Here is a 24,647-nt window from a genome sequence, read left to right on the forward strand (position 1 = left end):
TAGTAAGATATAAAATATATTATAGATTTTTATACTAATTAGTAAATCTAGTCGATAAGTACGTAGGTTAATAACTTCGATTATCTTAAACGGTCCTAAGTTCTTTATATCTAGCTTCTTAGAAGGACATTTAGTACGTAAGTTCTTCGCGCTTAACTAAACTATATCTTCTATACGTAAGGCCGGGGAAGAATATCTTTTCTTAGTACTAGCTTTCTCGTAGTACGCTTAGACGTAAATTATTTCTTCTCTAAGTTATATATATATTCCCTCTATTCTGTTAGTAAATATATCGACTATAGTTCGGTCTACGATTATCTTAAAGATTAACGGCGAGGGCTCTGTTAGAGGTTCTATACCGAACCTAGGTATAATTTTATAGTTAGCGTAGAAAGAAGATACTTTAATAGTTTCCGATACGTAAGTATTAGTAGCGAATTCTACTACGGATAACTAATCTATCTAGTTATTCTATAAGTAATTATAATAAGCGCGAAGATATTACTTAAGGATCTAATTCGAGTTCTTCGATTACCTATCGATCTTAGGGTAATAAATAGAGGATAGTTAGCGTTTAATCTTAAGTCTTTCGTATAAGTATTTCTAGAATATAGAAGTAAATTATATACCTTTATTCGAAGTAATAGTATTAGAAAGACCGTACTAACTATAGACGTACCTATAAAATATAAAGGCTATACTCTCAATATCTATATTTTAGTATAGTATATAATATCTCTATTTAGATAGTCGGTTAGTTACTACTATAATATTCATATAGATAGTAGTATTAATTAGACTCTTACTAGAAGGAAGTTCTATAATAAAATCGACTACTATCTCTATCTAAGGTCGTTAGGGTACGCTTAATTATTATAGACCTCTAGAGTAAGCGTTCCGAAACGCTTTAGCTCTCTTATAAGTGTAGTAGTTATCTACGTATCGATAGATAGATTCTATTAAACCGGGCTAGTAATAGACCTAACTAAGAGCTACGTAGATCTTACGTCTATCGAAGTATTCGAAGCCCGATATATTATAAAATACTCGCAATACGACTAGGCGAAGCTCGTTATTATTAGGAATCTATAGTTAACCTTTAAACTATAGTTATCTATTCTTTTCCTCGTAGTCGGCGAGAGATATATATTCTAGAATACTTAATATAATTACTAGGAGTAGTTTAGCTTATTTCTTCTTAATTAGTTAAAGGATTTCCCTAATTAATAGGTCTCTCTAGTATACGTCTATAATTTACTTAGAAATAGGCTTCTCTAAGTCGTCGTCTAGAATAAATATTACGAGTAACTTAATATATTAGAAGCGAGAAGGTGGTATTAATCCTTATCCTAAGTTATATAGTTTTAAGATAATCTATTATTAATATCGAAGGCGTTTATCTTAAGAGTTCGTCGATTTATCGCTAGATCGTCTAGTTAAGCTATTAGACTTAGTACCTTACTTACCGAGTCTATACTAAATTTAAAAGTAGAACTTAGATAGAAACTTACTCTATCTAGCTTATCTTCTATTAAGTTGCTTTATCGTTATAAAATACTCTAGGTTTCGGTAATCCGATAATACTTTTACGGGTTTAGATAGATTAATTTCCGCGAGCTCTAGTCGCTATTCTTTAAAGACTTTAATAATTACTAGGAGTTCCTTATTATATATTTCGTAGTTATACTCGATAGAACTTATCTTCTTCGAGAAGAATACTACGGATCTTAGTCTTTTTTCCTTATCGATCTAGAATAGTATATCGACTATTACTAGGTCTAATACGTCGACTTTAATCTATATTTCCGCCTCTAGATCGAAGTATTAGAGTACTAGTACTGTAGTAAAAGTAGCTTTAAGCTTCTCGAAAGCCGCTTAGTATACGGCGGACTAGACGAATAGCTTCTTTCTATTCTTAGTAAGTTTCGTAAGTAGATATATAATACGTCTAAAATCTACTATAAATATTCGATAGAAGTTAGCGAATTCTAAAAAGGAGAGAACGTCTCGTACGTTTCTAGGGACCTGCTAGTCTTATATAGATAGTACTTTCGAGAGGTCTATACTAATACTATTTATAGAAACTATTACTTCTAGATATTTAACTTCTCGAGTATAGAACTTAGTTTTATTAATATTAACGTAAAGATCTACTTTCTATAAGCGCCTTAAGACTTCTTTAATATATTATCGGTATTCCTCTAAATTATCGCTAAATATAAGGATATCGTCTAAGTAAGCTATATAGTATTTATTAAGAATATTCTATAGTACTCGATTAATATAATCCTAGAAGGAAGACGAGGCGTTATAAAGTCTAAATAGTATAATAAGATACTCGAATTATCTAAAGCGCGTTACGAATATAGTTTTCTACTTATTCTCTTCTTTTATTCTTAAACGATTAAAAGCCGCTATTACGTCGAACTTAGTATAGTATTTCGCTTTATATAGACGGTCGAGTATCTCCCTAATTTTCGAGATAGAATATCGATTCTTAATAGTAATAGCGTTAAGCGCCCGATAATCGATATAGAATTAAAGTCCACTACTAGATTTCTTTACTAGGATTATAGGCGACGTAATAGATAACGATAATAGTCGAATAAGACCTTTTACTAGTATTTTATTAATATATTTCTTTATAGCTTCTAGTTCCTATTAGAATATACCGTATATCTTCTTATAGGGAAATCGATCCTAATCGTTATACGTTAATTTAATTTTATAATCTAGTTCGGGTCGATAAGAGAGTAATATTTTAGACGCTTCTTTCGAAAATACTAAAAGATATTTATAATACTCGAGAGGTACCTTTTTAATAGAATCGGTTACGGTCTTTCCTTTTATGAACTTTTCGAAGTCGGATAGGTTAACGGCATAATAGATTAATAAATATAGGGTATAGGGAATTATATCCTTATAGTCTACTATAGTATTAGCGGGCTAAAATACGATCGTACTCTCTATATCTTATTAAATTAATTAATAGAAATCGGGTAACGTTAGTATCTTAATAGAGATTCTATTAATTTAAGTAGTAGATATACGGATATTAGATCTACGTAAACTAAAGACCGTAAGAGGTCGTCGGTTTATAAGATAAGACTTACTATATTTCTCGGGAGAGAAGGTTATAGATCTAGAACGAAAATTCGAAGTAATACTATATTTTAATATCTATAGAAGACTAAGGATAAGGGGGTAACTTAGCTTAGGCGCTATATAATATAGAAGGCGTTCCCTATATCTATTAATCCTTAGATCTAGTTTTACGAAGTAGATTAGGTAACCCTTTCTACTATTAGCTATTTTAAGAGCGCGTTATCGATAAAGTAGCTTAAGTTAAAGTCTATAACGCTTAGTAAATCTTATATTGATAAACGTAGAAGTTGCTCCGATATCGAGTATAGTTTCGTATCTTACTTTCTTATCTCGTAGGGTAGGCCGAAGAGACTTAATATAGTAGTCGATAGTTATATATTTATACTTATCTACTATTATAGTAGATAAGCGTATAGAAGGTTTATCTCGCTTCGAGTTAGGGCGTCCTAGATTAACCGAGCGAAGTTAATCTAGAACTAGTAGTTTTCCGACTTAGAAGAGTTAGAGAAGACTTTATTACTTACCGCTTTAGGAAGGGGTATCTCTTTAGTAGCTAATAGGCCGACTTTATCTTCTAAAGCGTCGTAGATATAAATAGCGTAAAGCTTATACTAATTCTTCTAAATAGCTACCTCGTACTTAGAGTCTCCCGCTATATAGTCGGACTTTCGGTAGTCGAAATATAACTTTTTCTTTACTAGGTTATTCTTTATAGCTTAGGTTATTCGACTAAAACGCTATTTCTTAGAAAATAGTTCCGAATATCGAGAGGTTAACGCTAATGTATTTAAGGTGCGAGACTAGGTAGATATCTTAGACTTTAATACTTTTATATAGAATAATAATAACGTTTTACTTCGTTAAGTTCCGATACGGCGTATATTATAGGCCTTAATAATTCTTTTCTATAGGCGATAGACTTCTACTAGTTCGCTAACGATACGGTACTAGATACTATTATTTACTTCTCGATATAGGCGATAATCTAACTTAGCCTATAGCTTAAAGATTTAGTCCTATTTAGTTTTATCGAAATAGAAGACGTAAGTCTAGAATTAAGTATAGAAGTCGTCGAACTTTTCTTTATCGCCCTTCTTTAGCTTCTTATATTAATTACGGGCGTAATACTCTCGATAGTAATCTTCGAAATATATCTTTAAGGTATTTAGTACTTCTCGTACGTTCTAAAAAGCCCGAGGATATCCTTTACCGGGTATTCGTAGGAATATAGCTTAGAACGCTATATCTTTAAGTCTAGAGATTATATAGTTAACGGCTTAGGAAGAGTCTATAGAATTATAGTAGGCTATTTCCGCTACTAGCTTATATCTTACTTTAGTTATCTATTCGTTAAACTTACTTTTATCTTTTCTATTAAATACTAGTAGGTCTACTATCTTTAGAGAGTAAGATTAGACCGATATTCTAGTTATAGTACTATAGTAAGTATAGTGCGTAGAAGAACGATAATCTCGTCGATTACTAGATAATCTTTTAGAAGATTAGCGGTTATAGTCGCTAGATAGTCTATCTAAAGGTTAGTACGATAAACGTTCCGAGATATACCGTCGCTATTACTATCCTACTAGTAGCTATTAATCGATATATTACGTAGAGCGTTAATATTCGGTATAGAGATCTTAATAAGAGTAGGATACGCGTGTAGTAGCTCTTATAGAAGAGTATATAGGTCGTAGTTCCTTATATTATCGTACTAATAACGGTATACGCTAGCTTAATTTTATTTTATTAATAGTATTATTAAGATTAGTAATTATAGTATCTCGGCGTCTATACTTATCCTTTCATATAGTAGTATATTTAATTAGTCGACGGTTTTCTTCTTCGAGTTCGGTAATCTTTTCCTTAAGACCTATTGCTTCGGCTGCTTTATTTTAAGCGATAAAGATCTCGTCTTCGAGGTCTCTATAAGTCTTCTTATATTTAAGATATAATATCTTCTTCGCTTGGTATTTAGCGTAGAGATCGGCGTATAAATCGAGTAGTTTCTCGTAGCGTATAGCGAGGCGTCGAACTAGTATAAATACGCTACTAGGCTACTTCTAAACTTCTTATAGGAACTCTTTCTCGTCTCTATACTCGAAAGTATATTCCGGTTCGCCTTCGACGTTTAGTTCTTTATAGTTATACTCGCCTTTATCGTTCTCTTTCTATTTTAGGAGAAACCCTAAATTAAAATCTTTATTAGCCGTACGGGCTACTTAAGGGGTAGGTAGCTCGCGAAAGAGTATATAGTCGTCTTCGTCTCGGGTTAGGGAAGTACGTAAGGCTTAACGTTTAAGTTTCGAAGGGGGTATAGTAGGATCGGGCCCTAGTTTATCTATAATAGACGAGTTATAGTAACCGAGTATATTCTTATTAGGTCGTTTAGTATTATCTAGTTATTCTACTAATAGTAATAGATTATCTAATTCTACCGTCTACGTCGAGCCTTATATAGTAGTCGCTTAAGTACCCTATAACTATACCTACGCCTACGCCTACGCTAATAGTCGAGAAGATCGACGAATAGGCTAAGGCTTAGAGGGCCTAGCTTAAGGATTAGATATCTCCTCTAGTGTTTCTTCTCTTGCTCTTTTTCTACGTCGATATCCGGTCGATAGAGGAGGGGCTAAGGTAAGAGGGTTCGTAGTAGGATTCGTAGAAGATTATATTATAATAGGTTAGAGTAGAGAGGAGAAAAGAGCTAGAAGGGTTTAATAAAGGTCTCCGTTACTAGTTATACCTAATAGTTCTTCTAGTCTAGACTATTAAGAGGGATTATTAACGAAGGGTTTAAAAGGGGGGAGTTATAAAACTAGAACTACGCGAGTAATCTTCTAGTCTAGTTACTCGTAAGATCGGAATATAACTATACTATTTTTAGATCAACGTAAGTTAACCTTTAAGTCTAGTTAAGTTGCGCTTTCTAAAATAGCAAACAGCGCAGTCTCTATCCTTTAAGTCTAGATAGAGAGGTGTACTGTAAGAAAGGGTTGGTACTTTAAGATATCACGGCCGTACGGTGCTTAAGAGTAATATGCGTGAAATAGATGAAATTGAAGTACGAAGGACTATCAAGAAGGGTACGAGCGCTCGGTCGGTAGAAGTACCGAGGGAGACGCGTACGTGCTAAGCCCATATGGTAATAGGGCTTGGCATTCATGTCACGTGTTGTTGGTCACATGCTAGTCATGTGACCACTAGTTGGCATCAACCGTGACACTGGAATCATCTTCACCATCCTCAAGGCCGACTATGAGCGCGCCTTTGCCCAGGCTCTGTCAGAGTGTCTTGAGCTGGTCACCAATGTTCGGTGTCCTGAGTATCCTATTTCTATTCCTTTGTCAGAAAGTACGCAGCCAGCAGAGCCGGGTAGGAGAGGCTGTTACGATGACGACCGATCGGAGGATCATATGGGCGCTGGATATAATAATGTCTTGCAGAGGTCATCGTTCCGTGTGTGAGGAATGAATAGTTGTCTCTTGCATTGGCGCAATGGCATCGGATTGGACTGGAGTAAGTCTTGCGAAGGTTGGGATATTCTTTCTGGTTGAAGCGAAGCGAAACAAGGAGACAGATATAATGAGATACCAGATAGGATACCGGGTACAGGTACAGGTACAGGTATCTACAGTACTTTACGGTTGTAGATACCTAGCTACACAACTCAGGTATTTCACACTCTTGTGAGCACACGTGCGAACAAGCATTGAGATGGACAAAAGACATGCATATTCACATGATGCTCCAGTCTTGTTTCCACTGGCCTAGGCTACGAAAACGGTTCAGGTTTGAACAGGATGTCGCACGACAGTTGGCTCCTGAGCTGGCCCTGCCATAAGTTGATGGCGATGACTATTAATTATCAACGGCAGTTTCAAGTACTACGCCTCACAATGCATCTCATCGTTGGCGGATTTAATATGGCATTCTGCCTGTCTTCCTTCCTGGCAGGATTTGTAACATGACTTATTTGGTGGCCGGGCCGCAGAGTTGAGTTCATCTCTTATTGACTACTGGATAGCTACTACATCGATTCGATATTGACATGATAATCCATTCCGCAGTGCCAGTTAACAATATTGATTTCCGATTCAATCTAGACAAGCCAGTGTCTACAACTACAACTTTGCCCCTTGGCGACGAGTCTCCTTCTCCTCTTCCGCCTTTGCCCTTTCCCTCAGAAGCCTCTTCAACGGCTTCCCCGCCGTATTCCTCGGTATGGCATCGATGAACCTGACTCCACCCGCGAGTTCCTTGTACTTTGCCAAACGCTCCCTACACCAAGCTTTGACGGCTTCTTCGTTGAGATCGCGTTCCGTTAGCCCGGGCTTGCGCACGACGTAGGCGCGAGGCAGTTCGATGTCTTTGGAATTACCGGCGTTATCACTGTCTTTGGAAGAAGCAGTACCGCCACTGCCAGGACCAGGATTAACACCAATGACAGCAGCGTCCAGAATATTTGGATTCGACAACAACACACCCTCGATCTCAGCCGGAGCGACTTGAAACCCGCGGACTTTGATGAGTTCCTTCTTCCGGTCGACAATGTACCATTTCTTGGTGTCGCCGGCACAATACATGATGTCGCCGGTCTTGAAGAAGCCGTCTTTTGTGAACGATGCAGCAGTGGCTTCCGGGTTGCCGAGATAACTGGTAATAATGGTGGGACCACGGATGCAGAGTTCGCCGCGGACGTCGTAGGCTGTTATGTCGTTGTCGTCGTTGTCGATGAGCCTGAGTAGAAGTAAATTGTGTTAGCGACTTAATGAGTATGAGAGGAAGAGTGAGTGGGGCTGGTTTATTCTGGTGCTGTGCTGTTTACTTACTTGACATCCAAATTCGGCATCATCCGACCAACACTGCCCGTATCGTCGTGCTCGGGATAATAAAACATGGAAGCAACGCAGCTGGTCTCGGTCATGCCCCAGACTTGAGTCAGTGAGGCCCCAGGGGCCAAAAGAGCTTGCATCTGGCGTTGCGTCTCCTTGTCCAGCGAGCCGGCGCCGCAAAAGGCCATCTTTACCGATTTCAATGAGTATTTTTCCCGCCCGGGAAATTTCAAGATGGCGACTACGACTGGCGGGACCAGTGTCAGGTCGGTGATTGAGTACTTGTGGATCGAGGATAGGACCGGTTCCAGTTCGAATCGCCGCATCACGTAGGTTACTTGGCCGGAGCGGAGGGGTGTTGTGTGGCCGACGGGGACGGTGGCTGCGTGGAACATGGGGAGATAGAGAAGTCGGCGGATCTGGATGGATTGGATAAAAGGTTAGAGGATTTGCAGGCTGTATTGCTTGAGGAGCATGGTGGGAGGGAGTTGGGGAAACGCATGTTCACATGGGCCTGAATCTGGATCTGGATATGGGCTACAGACCTCATAAGGCGGTGGATGGGTCTCGTTGACCAAAGTGTGCTGGGCAACCAGGTTGTAATGCGTGATGGCCGCGGCCTTGGGCAGCCCTGTCGTGCCGCTGCTGTACAACCGGGCAGCCGTCGTGGCTTTGGACGTCTGTTCATCGTCGAAGCGAACCCAGTCGGCCTCACCGTGGTTGAGCAATGTCTTCCACGACGAAAATCCAGACGGGACTTTCTGGTTGTCGGTGTAATCAAAAACCCAGATGTTGGACGGTTGGATGCCGCACTCCTGGGCACTCGCCAGCACGGCAGGCAGAAAGTCCGGCTCGACGAGGATGAATTTGGTTTGCGACGTCTTGTAATGGTGTGTCAGTTCGTACTGGGTATATGCTGGATTTGTGCCCGCGAATATTCCTCCGGCGCCAACGATGCCCAGAAATAGCATGGAATAGTAGATCTAGAAAGCCCATAGTGAGGTCTCCTGTCAGAACGGGACCTGTTTATGTTTGTAGAGTGGCTCATTTGGACCACAGGGACATCGGGCTCACATCATTGAATGAGTGGATGCAGACACAATCCCCCTTGGCGACGCCGGCAGCACGAAAGCCGGCGATGAGCTTTCGGATGATTCCTCGTGCCTGTCGGGACGATATCGACCTTGACGGGTCGAGAGCATCGAGATAGACCTGCATGCATACATCAACATTCTGTAGCGCAAAGGGGTCGCCAGAAGCGTCTCGTGTTCGTACCGGCTTGTCCTGATCATAGTGTTGCTCGTCGAACGTCCATGACAAAATGTCCTTGTTGGGGATCGGCACCCTCTCTTGTGCAAGGAAAGGCATTCTTGCTCTTGGTTGCTCTCTAGGCCTGTCGAAGCCGTGTCCTATTTCTTGGAAAGAGACAGATTGGTATATTGTAGCCTGTTAAAAAGAAAACCTTCTCGAGATCGACGGTGATGGCACGCCCGATACAGTCAATCAACCCCGGATTAGGGGAGCCTCGGTGGAGGGTTTTGTATTGCCGTATCCACTGTCAGCCTCCATAGCGGAGACAGGTATACCCCGGCGGGGTATGATAGCCTACCCAAACAGTTGATGGAACAAGGCCACCGCACAATCTCACGTCAGTCTGAGAATGTCGTAGACCGTTGGGCAGTGGTGAATGCACTGCATGGCTCAGGAACCAGTACAAGTGACGATCATAGCCCACACTTGTAATAATCGAGGGACTCTCGCATGCTGATTACCGTTGGACAAGAGGTTTGTTGGCCAGCTTCATCCCCGTCAGCCATGTAGGAGTGGACCAGCTGGAGAAGGCTGACCCGGCCAGAGGGTAAGTCCGAGTATGGGGTTCACGACTCGACTCGACTCGACCCTTGCCTGAAACGTTCGGCAATCATACTCGCCGCGGCTCGCTCGGCTTCTTCCACTTCAGTGACAGTGACATGAGCATGGTTACCGGCTTTCAAGTCAAGTTTGGACCCTAAAATTGGGTTTGGGTTTAGTTGCCGCTCGCACAAGTCAAACTGGCCGGACACGCCAGCGGTGATTTAGGACATTGACGCCATCCACATCGACGATGCTGGCAGGGGAAGAAAGCACAAGTCCGTCATCCTGGCGACCATAAAATGCAAAGCTGACCTGGTGCATCCACCGTAAGGAGGCTTCGACATTGACCGGGCGACCCAACTCGAACCGTAGCAGTAGTAATAAAGTCCAACATCGACTCCAAGTCCTTGGATCTTTTTCTGTGTCAGACACAAACAGCACACGTTCTCAAAGCCACACATCACAGCTACTGGTACTGTAATAATAGTGATCCCCGGAACCGATCGATGGTTTCCCTTGGCCTTGATAGACAATAGCTTGCGCGGGGCTTGGGGTCTGGCTCAGGCTTTGGACCACTGACTGACTGATCAATCGGGCACGGCCCTGCCTATGCACCACTAAAGTGAGTCTAACGGGGACCCTCATTCCGGGCTCTCCACGATGTCCAGACAGGTCTCGTGGTGATGGGGAAGCTGTTGTACGGGGTAGACCACTCTTCCCCAGGCCGCTTTTTTCGTTTGATCAAAATCATGATGAGTCCTTGTTGCTTTTGCTTTCTCAATTCGTGATCATGAACATCACCAGCGCGCCTATCCAGCACTTTGGGAGCTAGTATGGAGGACCTCCTCAAGCAGTGGCCTGCTGTCACTAAGAGGGCTGGCAAAGCATGTCTGAACTGCCGCGCTCGCAAGGTCAAATGCAACGTGGAAGAACATGGCGTTCCCTGTACGAACTGTCTCACCGACGACGTTGTCTGTCGCGTGCAGAAGAGCAGAAGAGGGAGGTGAGTTGATGGAATATCCGGCCGTTATGCATGAAAAATATTGATGTGTAGATATTAGGCGACCAACAAAAGACGGAACGAAGAAGCCCTCGCCGACTGCGGAAAAGAGACATGTGCCATCGTCACCAATGGCCGACATTGGTACTGACCGTTTGACGAAAAGCGCTGCCCTGAAACGTCTGCCTGTTACGCATACCACGGGTTGGTTGTCGCAGTACAGCTTGAAGGATGACTCAGCGGCAGCCGAGTTGGACAAACCCGTGTCCCATAATATCAGTGAGTTGGGAGTCTGTCTGGTTGGCTTTGGCACACGGTGTTGAGTGTTTTAGCAGGTGTACATCTGAAGTCCTACCTCGACCACATGGATGAGCCCGTCACCGACAGATTCGATACCGGGGAGCTTCACAGGGAGCTCACTTACGCCCCCTTGATTGACCGTGACGCTCTGCACTATACCACAAGCTCTGGGCCTATCTCGAGAGATAATACTGTCGAGATCGACCATGCGACTCCATCCACAAAGTCGATGGATACTGGTTACGAACCGTTACCGGACTGTGTGAAGCCAATTGCCCAACATCTGACGATGGACGATATTCACTACCTCCGCATCAAGGGAGCACTTGACATTCCATCAATCGAGCTGCGTAAAGCTCTCATACAGAGCTACGTCCAGTACTTCCACCCGCTTATGCCACTCCTAGACCTGCCTACACTGATGAACTGCGCCAACGAGTGCCCGACGAACACGACACCGAAGATGAGTATCCTGCTGTTACAGGCTGTCATGTTTGCGGGCGTGACGTTCGTGGATAGCGAGCAAATCAAGAGGGCCGGCTTTATCTGTCGAAGGACGGCTAGAAGGGTCTTCTACGACAGAGCACGGGTAGGTGGATTTTCTCAACAGGCCAATCATCGGGCATGTACTGACAGAGAATCCAGCTGCTGTACGATCTTGACGCCGAACACGATCGACTTACCATCATACAAGCGGTGACTTTGTTGACTTTCTGGAGCGAAACACCAGGCGACAATAAAGGTGGCTGGCACTGGATGGGTGTTGCGGTTTCCCTCGCTCTCACGCTGGATCTCCACAGGCAGCCCCAGCACACCACCCCTGACCGAGGATCGCGACTACGCAAGCGAATTTGGTGGTGTTGCTATATGAGAGACCGACTTCTTGCCCTGTTCATGTGCCGGATGCGGAGGATCAATGATTCCGATTTCAATACCCCCATGCTGACCCTCGGGGATTTTGAGCTCGACGACTTCCCAGGAGAAGATGCTCGAAATTCTGTCTTGAATAGAGACTGCCAGGTCAGATTGGCCGAGATTTGCATTCAGATGGCCCAGTTATGCACGCATATTGAAACGGTGATGGATCTGCATTTTAGTCTGCTTCCGCCTGACCATCGCAGCGGCTTGACGAGAGATCCGAGGGGCGAGACATCAACCATGTTGTTTCCGCGACACCGACCGTACAAAGCCGACTTGGTGCGAATATGCGATCGAAATCTTCAGACATGGTTGGACAAATGGACTCCGGCGGCCATTTACCAAAGACCTCGAACAGAGGATCTCAACGAACCCTGCAAAAGTATTACCTCGAGCCAGGCGTTTCTACATATCATTTTTTACGGTATCGTGTCAGCCCTGCACCGTCCCCAGATCAATTCAGGGCATATGGCGAAGCAAAACCCGAGCCAGCTTGATGAACACCAAAGATTGTCAATGACCAGGACCGAGGAAGCAAGCCTAGAAGTGGCCCGAATCAATCTTGACCTTCTTGAACTTGGTCTGGTAGGCTATGTGTTCCCTCCAACCATCACAATCCAGATGCCAGTCGCCATTACTCAACTAAGAAGGCTTCGAACACACAATCCGGAACAGATCACCAAGGCTCTGGAAGCACTTTATTCCTGCCTTGCCGTGTTGGAAATATTGAAAAAATTGTACGTTGGCGCGGACTGTGTCATGGCGTTCGTCGTCGAGGTAATGAGGAAGGCAGGTGTCATGCCTGCGTTCAATGTGGACAGCAAAATCCAGATGATCCGCTTTGGGGACTATGAGTATCGGCCTGGCTGTGGTCATGGTCATTCAGATACCATGCACGACACGGTTCTTTGTGACGCTTCGGAGACAAACAAGCAGGATCAGGATCAAGCTCAGAAACAGAGCTTTTCACGGCCTGATGTTGAGCCGGAACTAGATCACTCATCAGGCCTTGATAACCTTGGCTGGCACAGTAAAGAGGGAGTCGAAGAAGACCCTTTTGCGCACTGGACGGACTCGGGAGATATGTTCCTACCGGAGAACCTGGACTGGGAAGCGGCTTTCGGCGTATTCATGGACCTTGACCAACATAACACCGCCGTGGCAGAATGGCCTGTTTGATGCGACCGCTTTCGGGGACTCGATGGAATTTCGGCTACACAGCCAGGCTAGGTTGGGTTCTACAAGGATTTACGTGGGACTTGCTTCCCAACCTCCGATATACTTCTCTTAACTTGACGGAGTCAACCATGGGTCCTGGCTGGTGTATCGACATCAGATGCACGAAACCCTGAGGTTGAGTCGGTCTTACTGGAACGCAACTGCAACTCAAATGTCGGCAGATTCTGCAGTCAGACTTACGGTTGTGCGTCTTTCTTGGAGTCGATACCGACGGCCAGCACATTTCTGTCGCACCTCCCTAATGATCAGCAGGGTATGAGCGGCATAGAACGGTTACATGCCCCGTCTCGGGGGACACTTCATGTCCCAGCCGAAGACAGGAGCTTGATGATGTGCGGCTTTCGTCGGCACATGCCTCGACGCCGTTTCCATTAACGATGCCATGGGTAGACAAAGCCTATCTCCCAGACATCTCATTGCTGTCTCCATGTACATGATGTATCTTTGGCAGAGTTCAATAGGCACGGATTCCTGACTCGACGCTCAAACCGCAGGCAGTCTCGATCTTCGAAGCAGGAGATAGCGCCAGCCACTACACCGCGCCCGGTGTGCGAGCACGCTAGATGACAGCGCTTTCAGGAGAAGTGAGTCATCGAGCCAAGGCACCAATTGACGATGACTTGCCTCTTTTCACAGAGAAGGAGGTCGGTTAGGGACCAAAAAGCCTCACAGCCTCGCGAATACCAGGCTGATCACATGCTATGCGCAACGAGGCTGAGTCATGTGACGGACATTGGCCTTGGCGCCCCGAACAGTCTTCCGCCTACGTACAAACGCGAGACTTCTTGTATTCTTTATGATACTTACTACCTAACAGCTAGGTAGTCAAGATGAAATCCAGTAACACCAGAGAATCTATGGACACAATTTTTCGAGGGAGAGCGTATATGTTTATTATCCTACAGGTCTAACTGCACTCCCCCGTTCTACCCTCTGTTGTTTGGAGTTCTACCAGTTACCAGTCACTAATCCACCATACAATGATTATTCCCGGTAGGTAAAGTATTGTTAAACAGTGCGGGCTCATGTGTCCTGAAAACGGATGCTTCTAGCAGAAATTCCAAAGTCTGGATGCCATTTTCTTACGGGAAGCTGGCCAATTCAGCTGCAAAAATATATCAGACTGGTAGATTACATCGGCCAAACCATTCAGCCCAACATCTGAAAATCCACGTGTGGACTGAAAAGGCATGTGGACGGCAGCAGTGAGCCCCTCTGGGCTCTGCACACAGATGCCTTGTTCAACCAGCCAACTGCCAGCCTCCCGCATTGTACCACATTTATTTGATCAGACATTCTGGCCCCCTTCTCGACCTCAGCCAAGTTACAGACAAGCATTTATTGGATAGTGAAGCCTCTGGTCAAGGTTAGATGACGACCAAACACAGAACAGACACAGACAGCAAATTGTGAAACAGAAAAGGAAGAAAACTTACCCGTCCACGACAAGTCCGGCGCCGTACATGAAACTGCTCATCGGTGAGGCGAGGAAGGTGATGGTGTCACCGATTTCCTCGGGCACAGCCATCCTTCCGACGGGAGTTCTCTCGATTTCCTTGTCCATGGCACCGCTCTTGACGGCCTCTTCCAACAGCGGGGTTGCGACGTACCTGTGTTTTGTTCCACATTAGCACATGTCGATGAATGTACAGTACTCTGAAGGTGAGGCAGCAGCACAACCACCACCACCACAAGCAAGACGGAGTATCTGGGATTTGCATGACTTACCCTGGACAAATGGCATTGATGCGGATCCCTTGCTTCGCATACGCCACAGCATCCGGCTTAGTGAAGCCCAACACACCATGTTTGGAAGCCGAGTATGCCGTGGCAGGCGTGTTGACCGAAGGGCCAATGACGCCATACATGGACGACATGTTGACGATGGTTCCGCGGCCGTATCGGACGGTGCTGGTGGTGATTGGATCAGCTCAGCATGTACGGGGGAGCGCCGGGGGTGATTGGCAGGCGAGGGCGGTAGAAAGGGGGAGAGACACCAAGTGAATTCTTGATACACTCCTTGTTGTTGCAACTTACTTTGCTTCCAACGGCTCCTGCTTCAACATCTGCCGGATCTCTGCTCTCTCACACAACCACACACCATGCAAGTTAACATCCAGCACCTTCTTCCAGTCTGCAGGGTCGAGGTCGGCCGAATGCGCCATTACGCCCGTGATGCCGGCGTTGTTGACCGCATAGTCGATCCGGCCGAACTGGCTGGCTGTCTGGCTGATGGCGGCGTCGACGGCCTTTTCGTCCGTCACATTGAGTTCAAGCGGCAAGACCTGGACTTTCGGGTACGATTTCTGGATCTCGGCGCCAACTGCTTTGACTGCTGCGGCGTTCAGGTCGGCGAGCGCAAGGGCTTTGGCTCCGTGTTTGGCGAATGAGAAGGCTGTTGCTTTACCGATGCCTGACACAAAATACACACACTCAGATTGGTTTCACTCAAGGCTAGTACCGTGTGTGGTACTGTAAAGCAGGATGCTCTTCTTTTTTTGATTTCATGGTTTCTTTTCCATTCCTGGCCTCATGAATGGGGTACAGGATATCCAAGACATAACAGTATGGTAGCCATGCCGGGCAGGCAAACAAGACAAACCATGACGACTCGCCAAATAAGGTAAAGGATACAACATCAAATCCGTACTTACCCGATGCAGCACCAGTGATGAAGCCTACTCCTTTCAATAACGCCGCCATTGTGAAACAAGGATATAATCAATGGAATAGATGAACTGCTGACAGGCCGTGTGAGTAGTTCAGTTCAAGTTTGCCGGAAATGCAAAGCAGTGCAATGCAATACAAATATCAAGATTGTTATTCCCTATATACCGCGGCATTCCAACATAAGTAGAGGCAGAGCAGTGGCCCGAGACAAAGGTTCGGATAGACCCCATCCATCACCTGATACTTTGACCACCCGGGGCACCTCCTCCCCTCACTTTTTCTCAGCCTTGGCCACTAAATAGAGCTCCAAGTCCCCCGGAGCTCTCGGCCCCCGCTGGGGGGAGGACAGTAATTGTCTGATCAACAGTACAGCCAAGGAACCCCGAGTCTACCTTGGTACTGACTGATCTGTCTCAGTTGGGGTTCTTCAACTTCATTTCTCGTTTTCCTGACTCGAACCACCTGTCCTCTCCGGCATTTGCCGGGGAACGAAGTTCCAGTTCAAAGGGGGGGGGCTCCCAAGGCTCTTCTTAAGGTCCTCTGTGCCTGTCCATCGCATTGTACATGCCTAGGTACATTATGTGGATTATAGAGTACTACTACAATCCATGTCTTATTACTATACCGCGTCATATCATGCATGCCACATGCCATGCCATTCCATTCCATACCACCCATACCTATCCTACTAGTAGTAGGTATGCTGTCGTGCGAAGCAAAAGCGATGAAGCGATCGGTGCCTTTATTACAATGTCCTGCCACATACCTACCTAGGGTATACGTTGCCTCTTGCCCTGCGACATACGATACTACCTACGCCGTACCCTCGACTATGCGAAGCGCCAAGCGATGCCTTTCAGTGTCTGCCTCTTGCCCTCCGTCTTGATGCTCTTACATTTTAACGTGTCAAGATCAGCCCAAGAAATGTGGCTATATTAAGTACTAGGTACCTTCATGTCAAACAGAAGCCGACTGCAACTCTCCTTGAGCAGCCCCAAGACGGGCCGTTCCAGAGGTACGAACAACACAGGACAGGTCAAATCGATGGTTGGAACAAAGTACTCAGTACTGCATATTATCAAGCGGTGGAAATATTCCATTCAAGTTGCTATCATTAAGTTTGTCCCAACCTCCGAAACGAAATATTAGCCCCTAAGGAGGATGCAAACAAGCATGTCGTAATCTCATTATATAGGTTCGGTCCACGGTCCTTCGTAAATCGCCTTAATAGTAAGCCGTTGCAGGTGCTGTTGTTTTGCGCTGCTGCTTCTTGAGCAGAAACAAAAAAGGTCTCCAAACACTCCTGGATACCGTCCAACATGGTCCGTGCCTTCACGGTCCAAAGATGAAGGACCTTCCGAAAGAGACTGGGCAATGAATAGGTCTGGCATTCATCAGGCCGCTAAGAAGAGGAGCAACCTTTCTCTGCCGCATGGAGCGGCACTGAGGTGGTCGTTGGTCGCTGGAGTTGCTCGACTCTGTCAGGGGGTCATAGATTGTCGATGATGATCATTGCCGCGATGCCGGTGCTGTTTGATGGGCGGGGACATGCACCTGAGTGCCAGGCACTGAATTGGGCTGGACTCGACGTTTCCTGACGAGCCAGACGGCGTAGATTGCTCGCGGACAACCTCCAGCTGGGCCCGGTGTAGGTGACGGTGACAGGTGCGATGAGTCCAACATTGGAGTAATGCTGGACATCATTGTTCGACAACCACCAATCTTGCCGCACATCCTGTTTCGACAACATATCGGTAAGCCTCCGGCGGTGGTTGTAGATCATCGTACTGGTAGTGATTGATCATATATCATTGTGAAAAAATCGCTGTGGCACGACCAATGCAAATCATTCACGATCTCGACGGCGTGCTTCGCGTCGAAGGCGTGCTCCTCGTTGATTCACTCTGTGACCGTTCTCTCTCGGCTTTAGCTTTGGCGGCCTTGAGCCGATTCGTGGCCTTCTCAATGGCCTTCCTTCTGGTGGCACTCCATTTGGTGACTTCTCCGGCATAGTAGAGCCGGTATGCGACGTCATTGTTGCTGACACCACCTTTCACGGCATGGATGGTATAGACAGGGCCGAATTCGGGGTCGACATACTCGGCCACCATTTCCAGGCCCTTTTTCTTGAGCTGAGTATTGAGTTTATTCATTGTGCCTTGCATTTTTGCGTACCAGTCAACAAAAGGGCACGATGTGGAGATATATACGACGCTTTGTGTTGACACCACGTGACCGGAAGTGTGGCCGCAGCAAAAATCCGAGATTTGGCCGCGCGCGATCAAGAAATTTTCTCAAGCCACTCCAAGGCCGAGTGTTTCCCAGGCGAAGAACCAAGCGACACTCCGCTAGTTAAATAGCAAAACGACGAGGCTGGCCGGTGAATGACGTGCATCAGCAGTCCCCGACTTCATGATTCCCGGATGTTGATGGATCGAACTGGGGTGATGATTAGCACATGCCTCGATCTGCTACAAGCAAATTACCTCTGATCCGCTGCTTCCATCCGTTATCATAATCGAATCTTCGCTCGAAGTCCATGGCCCTCGTACCAGATCTGTTCCTGCCATTCACCTATCCTGACACCCACGTCAGCTCTCGCATCGACTTTCAAGCTACCCCCAAGAGCTTCTCTAATAGTTCCTAGGGCATTACTGTTCCAGTCCACGGGCAGTCTGGGTGTTAGGTTTTCTCCAGCTACGATGGCGAAGGGATAGTCCCAATCGATTGTGCCGATCACACTGCCGTTGTGATACGCGTTGGCAGCAATGCTATTGATATACATGGCAAACGGCGAGACCAGAACAAATGTAGCGGTGGACGACAAAATATGCATCTGCTTCATCAGCGACCAGATTCAGATCATCATGAAAAACGTACCGTCGTCTCCTTCAGAAAATGTCCGAACATCCTCGGGGTCGGCACCGTCATGTTCATCTTTGGATCTGGAAACCCGGGGATCGTGTCTGCGTGACTGGTGACGGTCAATGTCGTGTTATGGCCGGAAATGTACTGCGACAACCATTCGCCGCCCACTTTGCCGACTTCCCAAGCCGCATTCGCGATAATCTCGTTTGGACCGGGGACCACATTCGCCGAGAGCCATGCATAGCCCACTCGAGTGTTGTTGACCCAGAGACTGACATTGCAATAAGGTATCGATACGGAGTAATCGGTGGGATTCGTCACATTAACCCTGGCCTGCAGAGTTAATGCGGATTTCGAAGTATTGACGACTTCCATACCACTGATTTCTGGCATTTGAAAATCTCCTCCGGAGAGAGGATTTATGAAGATGTTGCCCTGCGCGGGAATCTTCCGCACGACAAATTCGCCCAGTGCAGTCAAAGTGTCGACATCAACACTAGCATGAACCGTCAAGCTGGCTCCTTTCCCGAAAACGAGGTCGTGGACCACACCGGCAAAAACCGAGTCGTTCTTGATCTTCAAGGGCGCATCCTTGACGATGGATTGGACCAAAAGGTCATTTTCGATCTTGGTGGCATTGGCTTTCTGCCATTTGCTCAGATCCAACGAGCCCAATAAATCCCCCTTGTAGAAAACTTCCGAGTCTGCCCGGACTTTGTTTACGTCCAGGTTGATATTCATGTCCGGCGGCAGGCCGACCAAGACTTTCACCACCGCCGACAGCTTCGGTGAGCTTTGTGATACGGGATCAGGTAGAGAGAAATGCACATCTGCCAGCGTAAAGTTCTTGATCAGGTTGTCAAAGGTATGGCCCGGTACGGAGAAAGGCATGGTCGTCTCCCGTAAGATCTTTCCTATCCATTCAGGTGTATTTTCATCCTGTTCACCACCTCGGATGTACACGGTGGTTTCTCGTCCTGCTAGGTAATCTCCAATAAAACTGTCCAGCGGGGATATCTTCGAGTTTGGACATACTTCGGTGAGAGACGTGGGCAGTTGGCTTACCAATGCCGTGATACTTGCGGTGATATTCTTCTGCGGCAGAATATGTATATCATCGGTCCTTGCAGTCGCAACACGTAGATATTCATTCTGGCAGTCCGGAAGAAGGACCTCAAATTTCAAACTGGAAACATCGAACTTGAGAGGGAAATCGTTTAGGATGGAAACCACAGCCATTGCCTTGACACCTTCCGGATGACCTGGCATTCCGTACTCGGCAAAGCGAACCTCTCGAAGGTCAAAGTCCGGAACAGATGGGACATCACGGCCCTCGAACTTCAAGATTTGCGCAACCGTCTGGTCACCCAATCTGAGTAGACCACTCCGGACAGGGACTGTAGCAACGGCTCTGGCAGTGATTTCCTTCAACTTCCCATCCATAAAGTCTTTGGCAACTCTTCGGATGCCATCCACGTCGCCCGGTTCCAAGTCCGCTAGAATATCGACATGGTTATAATGGCGATTTCGAATGTTGAGTTTGAGTGGAGGCATTGTCAATGTGCCCACCAAGACATTGTCGTAGTCGGGCAAATAGACCCTCACAAGAGACTCTCCGCTCTCTACCTCTCTTGCAATCCATGTTCCAAACCTGCCCAGGTCGCGGGTGGGTTTATGACGGACTCGCGAGGCGTCGAGATAAAAGTCACCTTGAACTCGAGCCCGGATTCCCAGAGAAGTGAAGGAATCGATGGATATATTCGTGGGATTGAACACGACGCCTTCTTTGGCATATTCCTCCACGGCCGACGGAAGGGCGAACCCGAAACATGCGACCACCACTGCGAGACATAGTACAGATAAAGCAACAACTGTTGGCCATCTCTTGCGCTTTTTGCCTTCTTCAGACCCCAAGTCCGATGCTCCGGAGCCAGCTATTGAGGCTGCATCGTCAGGTTGGCCAGTGTAACTGGCTGCCGAGTCGTCTTCGGGCCGGGGAAGAAGAGGGGTGCGCTCTGAAGAACGCGGCGAGGTCTGTCGCGAAGACATGATGAGCGGCAGGACTGTTTTCTTGGAATTCCTAGAATGCGGCCATGTCTGATAGCAAAAGGCAATCAATGCTGGAGAAAACAGCAGGAGTAGACAGTATATCACTGTCTTGTATCATGATTCATGATGTAGATGAAACGCAGAGTAAACATGCGATTGGAGGGACGGACCCTGGATGCAGTGCAACGCCAGGAACAGGGCAAAAGTGGGAGTGACGGGACCTGGATTTGTTGCTGTTGGGTCACCCGAAGCACCCCTGGAGGCTAATGACTTGTTGGGCTTGTCTGGGTCTTGGAACGCCTAACACCAAGTGGCGGGATTGGCGGAACCGCTGAAGACGCCTCCCCAGCCCTGCAGACTGCCGCCTAAACAACTGAGACTGAGGCCGCCTAAGGCAGGCACCTTCGGTGTGAATGGCTAAGGATACTGCTCCTAGATCGCCCACTAAGAGCGGTGATATCATGGACATAATGTGGGATATTGGCCCGCGTTCATTATTGCATTTACAGTATATATCAACGTTGAAGGACATCGAGTCTCTTTCCCAACTTTTGAATATGCTCCGGGGTGGTCTTACAGCAGCCTCCAACAATGACACCCTCCCAAGCGCCTCTCGTCTGCACATCACTCACGATCTCAAAAATCTGTTGATCCCAGGCTTTGGCGTCCTGGTCCTCTCCCACCCATTGCTGTAACTGAGTGTCGTAGACCTTGGTGCCAGCGCCATCAGGATAGATGACCAATCTGGGCAGCTTTATCGACAGAGATTGAGCGGCCTCTTCGAACCTTCGGATCAAGCCCGGGACTTTATGAACCTTAGTACAGTTGAGGCCGATGGCAAATGGTCTGCGTTCGCCGTGAAGCATGGTTCTGACCAGATCCTCGACCTCTGTGCCGTCAGGTAGTCTGTCGTCGTTGTTTGGGAAGACACAAGAAATCCAGTAGTCCTTGTCGGTAATGGTCCGCATGACCTTCCTAGCTACCCTGACCTCGTCGAGTCTCGGCAGAGTCTCGAATGCAACAAGGTCGATATCCGCCCATACCGGTTTGTCGCATGTGAAGATGGAAATCCGGTCCATGTGAAACTTGAAGAGATCGTCTTCGTTCATGGGTCCATACTCTCCGCTGTATTCAGTGCTAGGCACCATGGTTGCGCCGTATGCTCCGAGACTCAAGGCAACCAAACCCGACCGGCCATTGAAGGCATCCCGGGCAATGGATACAGCGGAGAGCATGTACTTTTTCGCATCGTCGGCCGCTATCCCAACATCGTTTTGTGTTTTGGTGTTTCTGAACCCCTCAAAGCTTGCCTGGTACGTAGCAGTGAGAATTATGTCCGCTCCTGCATTTGCAAAGTCCCGTTGAACGACCCGGAGCAGCGATGGGTTTTCCACTAGAAGATGGGACGACCACAGCGGTGTTTTGACAGAGAATCGGACACCATGTTCGTCTTCAAGCGTCGTCCCCAGTCCACCATCCAACAACAAGATATTTCGCCCAAGAAGGTCTCTGGCCATATAATGGTTGTTTTGTAGACAGACAGTATGGAATACTAAGACTCAAATAATAGTAAAATTGTCAAATCGAAATGTTTTCGTGCCGTGTAAATGACGAGGCTGTGGCTCCTCCACCGCAACCGATAGTCAGTCCAATGGTGATCAGCGCTGTAGCTACAGTTTGTCCGGGGAAAGCTTATCGGCGTCTCATGATTGGGCGCAGGATCCCCAATTTTCAAGCCTGAGAAGGCCAGCTCCGAAGTGTGACTTTAGAAAGCACCTCATGAGATGCGGGCACTTCGCTCTCTACTACTCTGTGCAGAACAAATTTCCTGCGGTGACTCACTGCAGAACACCTCTGGATATCAGCTCGACATCGGCGGCGATGCATACAGTCCTTTTACCGGCTCAGTACCAGCAAGAACCCAATCCGTGTTTATAGAACCATTGCAGCGGCTTCGGCCCCTCGGCGACCATGGCTTCCCTACGCTCCCTCCTCCGTCCTCTACAACACGTCCGTCCTCTCTCCACCTCCAGAGCTTCCTCTCCTCGACACCTACTCTCCATCTCCAACCTGACACCAACAGAGTTATCCACCTTGGTGAACAATGCTACGGCACACAAGAACTCCAAGCTGCCTTCGACATGGTCACTGCGCAACGGGCTCTCCAACCAGACGATCGCCCTGCTATTCTCTAAACGGTCGACGCGGACGCGGGTTTCGACCGAAAGCGCAGTGGTGGCTATGGGCGGACACCCAATGTTTTTAGGGAAGGACGACATCCAGCTGGGAGTCAACGAGTCACTGTACGATACGTCGGTAGTGATATCTAGCATGGTGACGGGCATCGTGGCACGAGTCGGTCCGCACTCGGACATTGCCAACCTGGCCAAAGACTCGTCTGTCCCCGTAATCAACGCCCTCTGCGATACATACCACCCGATGCAAATTATTGCGGACTTTGCGACATTAACACAAACGTTTAATACTCCCGCCGAGAAATTGAAGGGTTTGCGGATCGCATGGGTCGGCGACGCTAACAATGTCTTGTTCGACATGTGTATTGGTGCACGGAAGCTGGGGATCGAGATGGCCGTGGCCACGCCTCGTGGGTACGAAATCCCCGCCAAGATCAAGAAGGAAATCGACGCTTCCGGATCCGGTGTCTTGTTCGAAACAAACAGCCCCGAAGAAGCCGTCAAGGGCGCCAATGTCATTGTCACGGACACTTGGATCTCTATGGGTCAAGAAGACGAAAAAGCGAAGCGAATCCTGGCTTTTGAAGGGTACCAGGTTACGGAGGAACTTGCTAGGAAGGGTGGCGCCGCCGAGGACTGGAAGTTCATGCACTGCCTTCCTCGCCATCCGGAAGAAGTGAGTGACGAGGTGTTTTACGGCGAGAGGTCGTTGGTCTTCCCGGAGGCCCAAAATCGATTATGGTCGGCCATTGCTACCCTGGAGGCGTTTGTAGTCAACAAGGGCCAAGTCAAGAAGACGGAGCAATGATGAAAAACCGCTTGGGTTAGAAGACGCCCGCAAGGAATGCCGCTGTTGACAGATACTACGGCGCGTAAAAGCAATTGGTTGAGTGGGGTGATACCGGCCATTGAAGATGAATAGACAAAAAGTCAACCTGTGTGGACGACTATTTTCAAATAACACAATGAGTGTACCAGTACCACTATTGGACAAGCTGCTACTTCGACGAGTTGGTGCCGAACCTTAGCCATTCAAGTTGTACCAATCTAAAATGCAATTGTTAGGCGTCAATCCAGAATTGCGGTCGTGAGGTTGAAAAAAGTTCGAGTTCATAAACAAATAGACTGGCAGTGGTGGCAGTCAGTACGTGCTCGAGGTACTACAGTACATACAATCACATGCAACGCGATGCCTCGGTATGACGGACAAGCACGAGCCTGACGGAACTTACAGCAGTCGACATCATTCCACTTTCATAACAACACAGACAGTTGCACCCACCGATCAATCAAGCCATACCGCCATTCTCATCCATGCATAATCTCTATACATCTCGCAAGATGCCGCGAACAAGCTGCTGAGTCGACCGACCGGCGCGCTACGAGTACGGACTGCCACCCAGCGCACATCAACACCACCAACACCACCCACCTGATATCACATCAATCCATCCAGAAACTGGAAGAGCTACACCCAGTAAACCTCAATTCACCGGACAGACACAAACAACAATAATGGAAGTCAGTCTAACCCTCTAGTACCTACTCTCTACCCTCACGCGCCCTCTCTCTTCTTCTCCCTCCTCCTCCTCCTCCTCCTCCTCCTCCTCCTCC

At 46.9% G+C, this 24,647-nt stretch overlaps 8 protein-coding genes across 9 annotated transcripts in view; 3 read left to right on the forward strand and 5 right to left on the reverse strand.

The window, feature by feature from the left end:
* Window positions 1-7,101: 7,101 nt before the first annotated feature.
* Window positions 7,102-10,915, reverse strand: HMPREF1120_03672 (4-coumarate-CoA ligase). The gene is made up of 5 exons (XM_009157752.1): window positions 9,216-10,915; window positions 9,015-9,152; window positions 8,486-8,923; window positions 7,938-8,359; window positions 7,102-7,845 (listed from the first exon to the last, which is right to left on the reverse strand). The coding sequence occupies exons 1-5, from the start codon at window positions 9,306-9,308 to the stop codon at window positions 7,230-7,232; spliced, it is 1,707 nt and encodes a 568-aa protein (XP_009156000.1). The 5' UTR covers window positions 9,309-10,915; the 3' UTR covers window positions 7,102-7,229.
* HMPREF1120_03673 lies at window positions 10,237-16,144 on the forward strand. 2 transcript variants are annotated; one of them, XM_009157753.1, is made up of 4 exons: window positions 10,237-10,797; window positions 10,856-11,073; window positions 11,127-11,683; window positions 11,740-16,144. In XM_009157753.1, exons 1-4 carry the CDS (start codon window positions 10,628-10,630, stop codon window positions 13,189-13,191), a joined length of 2,397 nt encoding a protein of 798 aa, XP_009156001.1. In that variant the 5' UTR covers window positions 10,237-10,627; the 3' UTR covers window positions 13,192-16,144. The 2 variants fall into 2 exon arrangements, with proteins under 2 accessions (XP_009156001.1, XP_009156002.1); XM_009157754.1 differs by having other exon boundaries at window positions 11,130-11,683.
* HMPREF1120_03674 (oxidoreductase, short-chain dehydrogenase/reductase) lies at window positions 14,127-16,318 on the reverse strand. Its single transcript, XM_009157755.1, has 5 exons — window positions 15,906-16,318; window positions 15,289-15,664; window positions 14,980-15,162; window positions 14,688-14,861; window positions 14,127-14,608 (listed from the first exon to the last, which is right to left on the reverse strand). Exons 1-5 carry the CDS (start codon window positions 15,952-15,954, stop codon window positions 14,590-14,592), a joined length of 801 nt encoding a protein of 266 aa, XP_009156003.1. The 5' UTR covers window positions 15,955-16,318; the 3' UTR covers window positions 14,127-14,589.
* A 1,453-nt stretch (window positions 16,319-17,771) lies between these two features.
* On the reverse strand, window positions 17,772-18,074 carry HMPREF1120_03675 (uncharacterized protein; the record flags this gene model as incomplete). Its single annotated transcript, XM_009157756.1, has 1 exon — window positions 17,772-18,074. The coding sequence occupies one exon, from the start codon at window positions 18,072-18,074 to the stop codon at window positions 17,772-17,774; it is 303 nt and encodes a 100-aa protein (XP_009156004.1).
* A 359-nt stretch (window positions 18,075-18,433) lies between these two features.
* On the reverse strand, window positions 18,434-20,838 carry HMPREF1120_03676 (uncharacterized protein; the record flags this gene model as incomplete). The annotated part of the gene is made up of 2 exons (XM_009157757.1): window positions 18,434-18,757; window positions 18,802-20,838. 2 exons carry the CDS (start codon window positions 20,836-20,838, stop codon window positions 18,434-18,436), a joined length of 2,361 nt encoding a protein of 786 aa, XP_009156005.1.
* A 457-nt stretch (window positions 20,839-21,295) lies between these two features.
* HMPREF1120_03677 (homocysteine S-methyltransferase) lies at window positions 21,296-22,467 on the reverse strand. Its single transcript, XM_009157758.1, has one exon. It carries the CDS (start codon window positions 22,353-22,355, stop codon window positions 21,354-21,356), a length of 1,002 nt encoding a protein of 333 aa, XP_009156006.1. The 5' UTR covers window positions 22,356-22,467; the 3' UTR covers window positions 21,296-21,353.
* Window positions 22,468-22,809: 342 nt separating this feature from the next.
* HMPREF1120_03678 (ornithine carbamoyltransferase, mitochondrial) lies at window positions 22,810-23,841 on the forward strand (the record flags this gene model as incomplete). Its single annotated transcript, XM_009157759.1, has 1 exon — window positions 22,810-23,841. One exon carries the CDS (start codon window positions 22,810-22,812, stop codon window positions 23,839-23,841), a length of 1,032 nt encoding a protein of 343 aa, XP_009156007.1.
* A 707-nt stretch (window positions 23,842-24,548) lies between these two features.
* Window positions 24,549-24,647, forward strand: part of HMPREF1120_03679 (uncharacterized protein) — a gene marked incomplete at both ends in the record, with an annotated part of 1,386 nt that continues 1,287 nt past the window's right edge. Inside the window, one exon of the mRNA XM_009157760.1 lies at window positions 24,549-24,554. Coding sequence (XP_009156008.1) covers window positions 24,549-24,554 — 6 coding nt within the window. The remainder of the gene's footprint in view (window positions 24,555-24,647) is intronic.

The sequence above is a fragment of the Exophiala dermatitidis genome (assembly GCF_000230625.1).
Source record: "Exophiala dermatitidis NIH/UT8656 unplaced genomic scaffold supercont1.3, whole genome shotgun sequence".
Classification (NCBI taxonomy): Eukaryota; Fungi; Ascomycota; class Eurotiomycetes; order Chaetothyriales; family Herpotrichiellaceae; genus Exophiala; species Exophiala dermatitidis.

What these genes read in the sequence shown, in the direction of transcription:
- HMPREF1120_03673 (XM_009157753.1), top strand. Translation starts at nt 10,628, where the DNA reads ATGGAGGACCTCCTCAAGCAGTGGCCTGCTGTCACTAAGAGGGCTGGC. An exon ending in CAGAAGAGCAGAAGAGGGAG is followed by an intron (nt 10,798 to 10,855) that starts GTGAGTTGATGG and finishes TGTAGATATTAG; the next exon opens with GCGACCAACAAAAGACGGAA. An exon ending in TCTTCTACGACAGAGCACGG is followed by an intron (nt 11,684 to 11,739) that starts GTAGGTGGATTT and finishes CAGAGAATCCAG; the next exon opens with CTGCTGTACGATCTTGACGC.
- HMPREF1120_03672 (XM_009157752.1), bottom strand. Translation starts at nt 9,308, where the DNA reads ATGCCTTTCCTTGCACAAGAGAGGGTGCCGATCCCCAACAAGGACATT. An exon ending in GCATCCACTCATTCAATGAT is followed by an intron (nt 8,924 to 9,014) that starts GTGAGCCCGATG and finishes TGGGCTTTCTAG; the next exon opens with ATCTACTATTCCATGCTATT. An exon ending in CCCATCCACCGCCTTATGAG is followed by an intron (nt 8,360 to 8,485) that starts GTCTGTAGCCCA and finishes CAATCCATCCAG; the next exon opens with ATCCGCCGACTTCTCTATCT.
- HMPREF1120_03674 (XM_009157755.1), bottom strand. Translation starts at nt 15,954, where the DNA reads ATGGCGGCGTTATTGAAAGGAGTAGGCTTCATCACTGGTGCTGCATCG. An exon ending in CAGGAGCCGTTGGAAGCAAA is followed by an intron (nt 15,163 to 15,288) that starts GTAAGTTGCAAC and finishes AATCACCACCAG; the next exon opens with CACCGTCCGATACGGCCGCG. An exon ending in ATCAATGCCATTTGTCCAGG is followed by an intron (nt 14,862 to 14,979) that starts GTAAGTCATGCA and finishes AACAAAACACAG; the next exon opens with GTACGTCGCAACCCCGCTGT.
- HMPREF1120_03677 (XM_009157758.1), bottom strand. Translation starts at nt 22,355, where the DNA reads ATGGCCAGAGACCTTCTTGGGCGAAATATCTTGTTGTTGGATGGTGGA.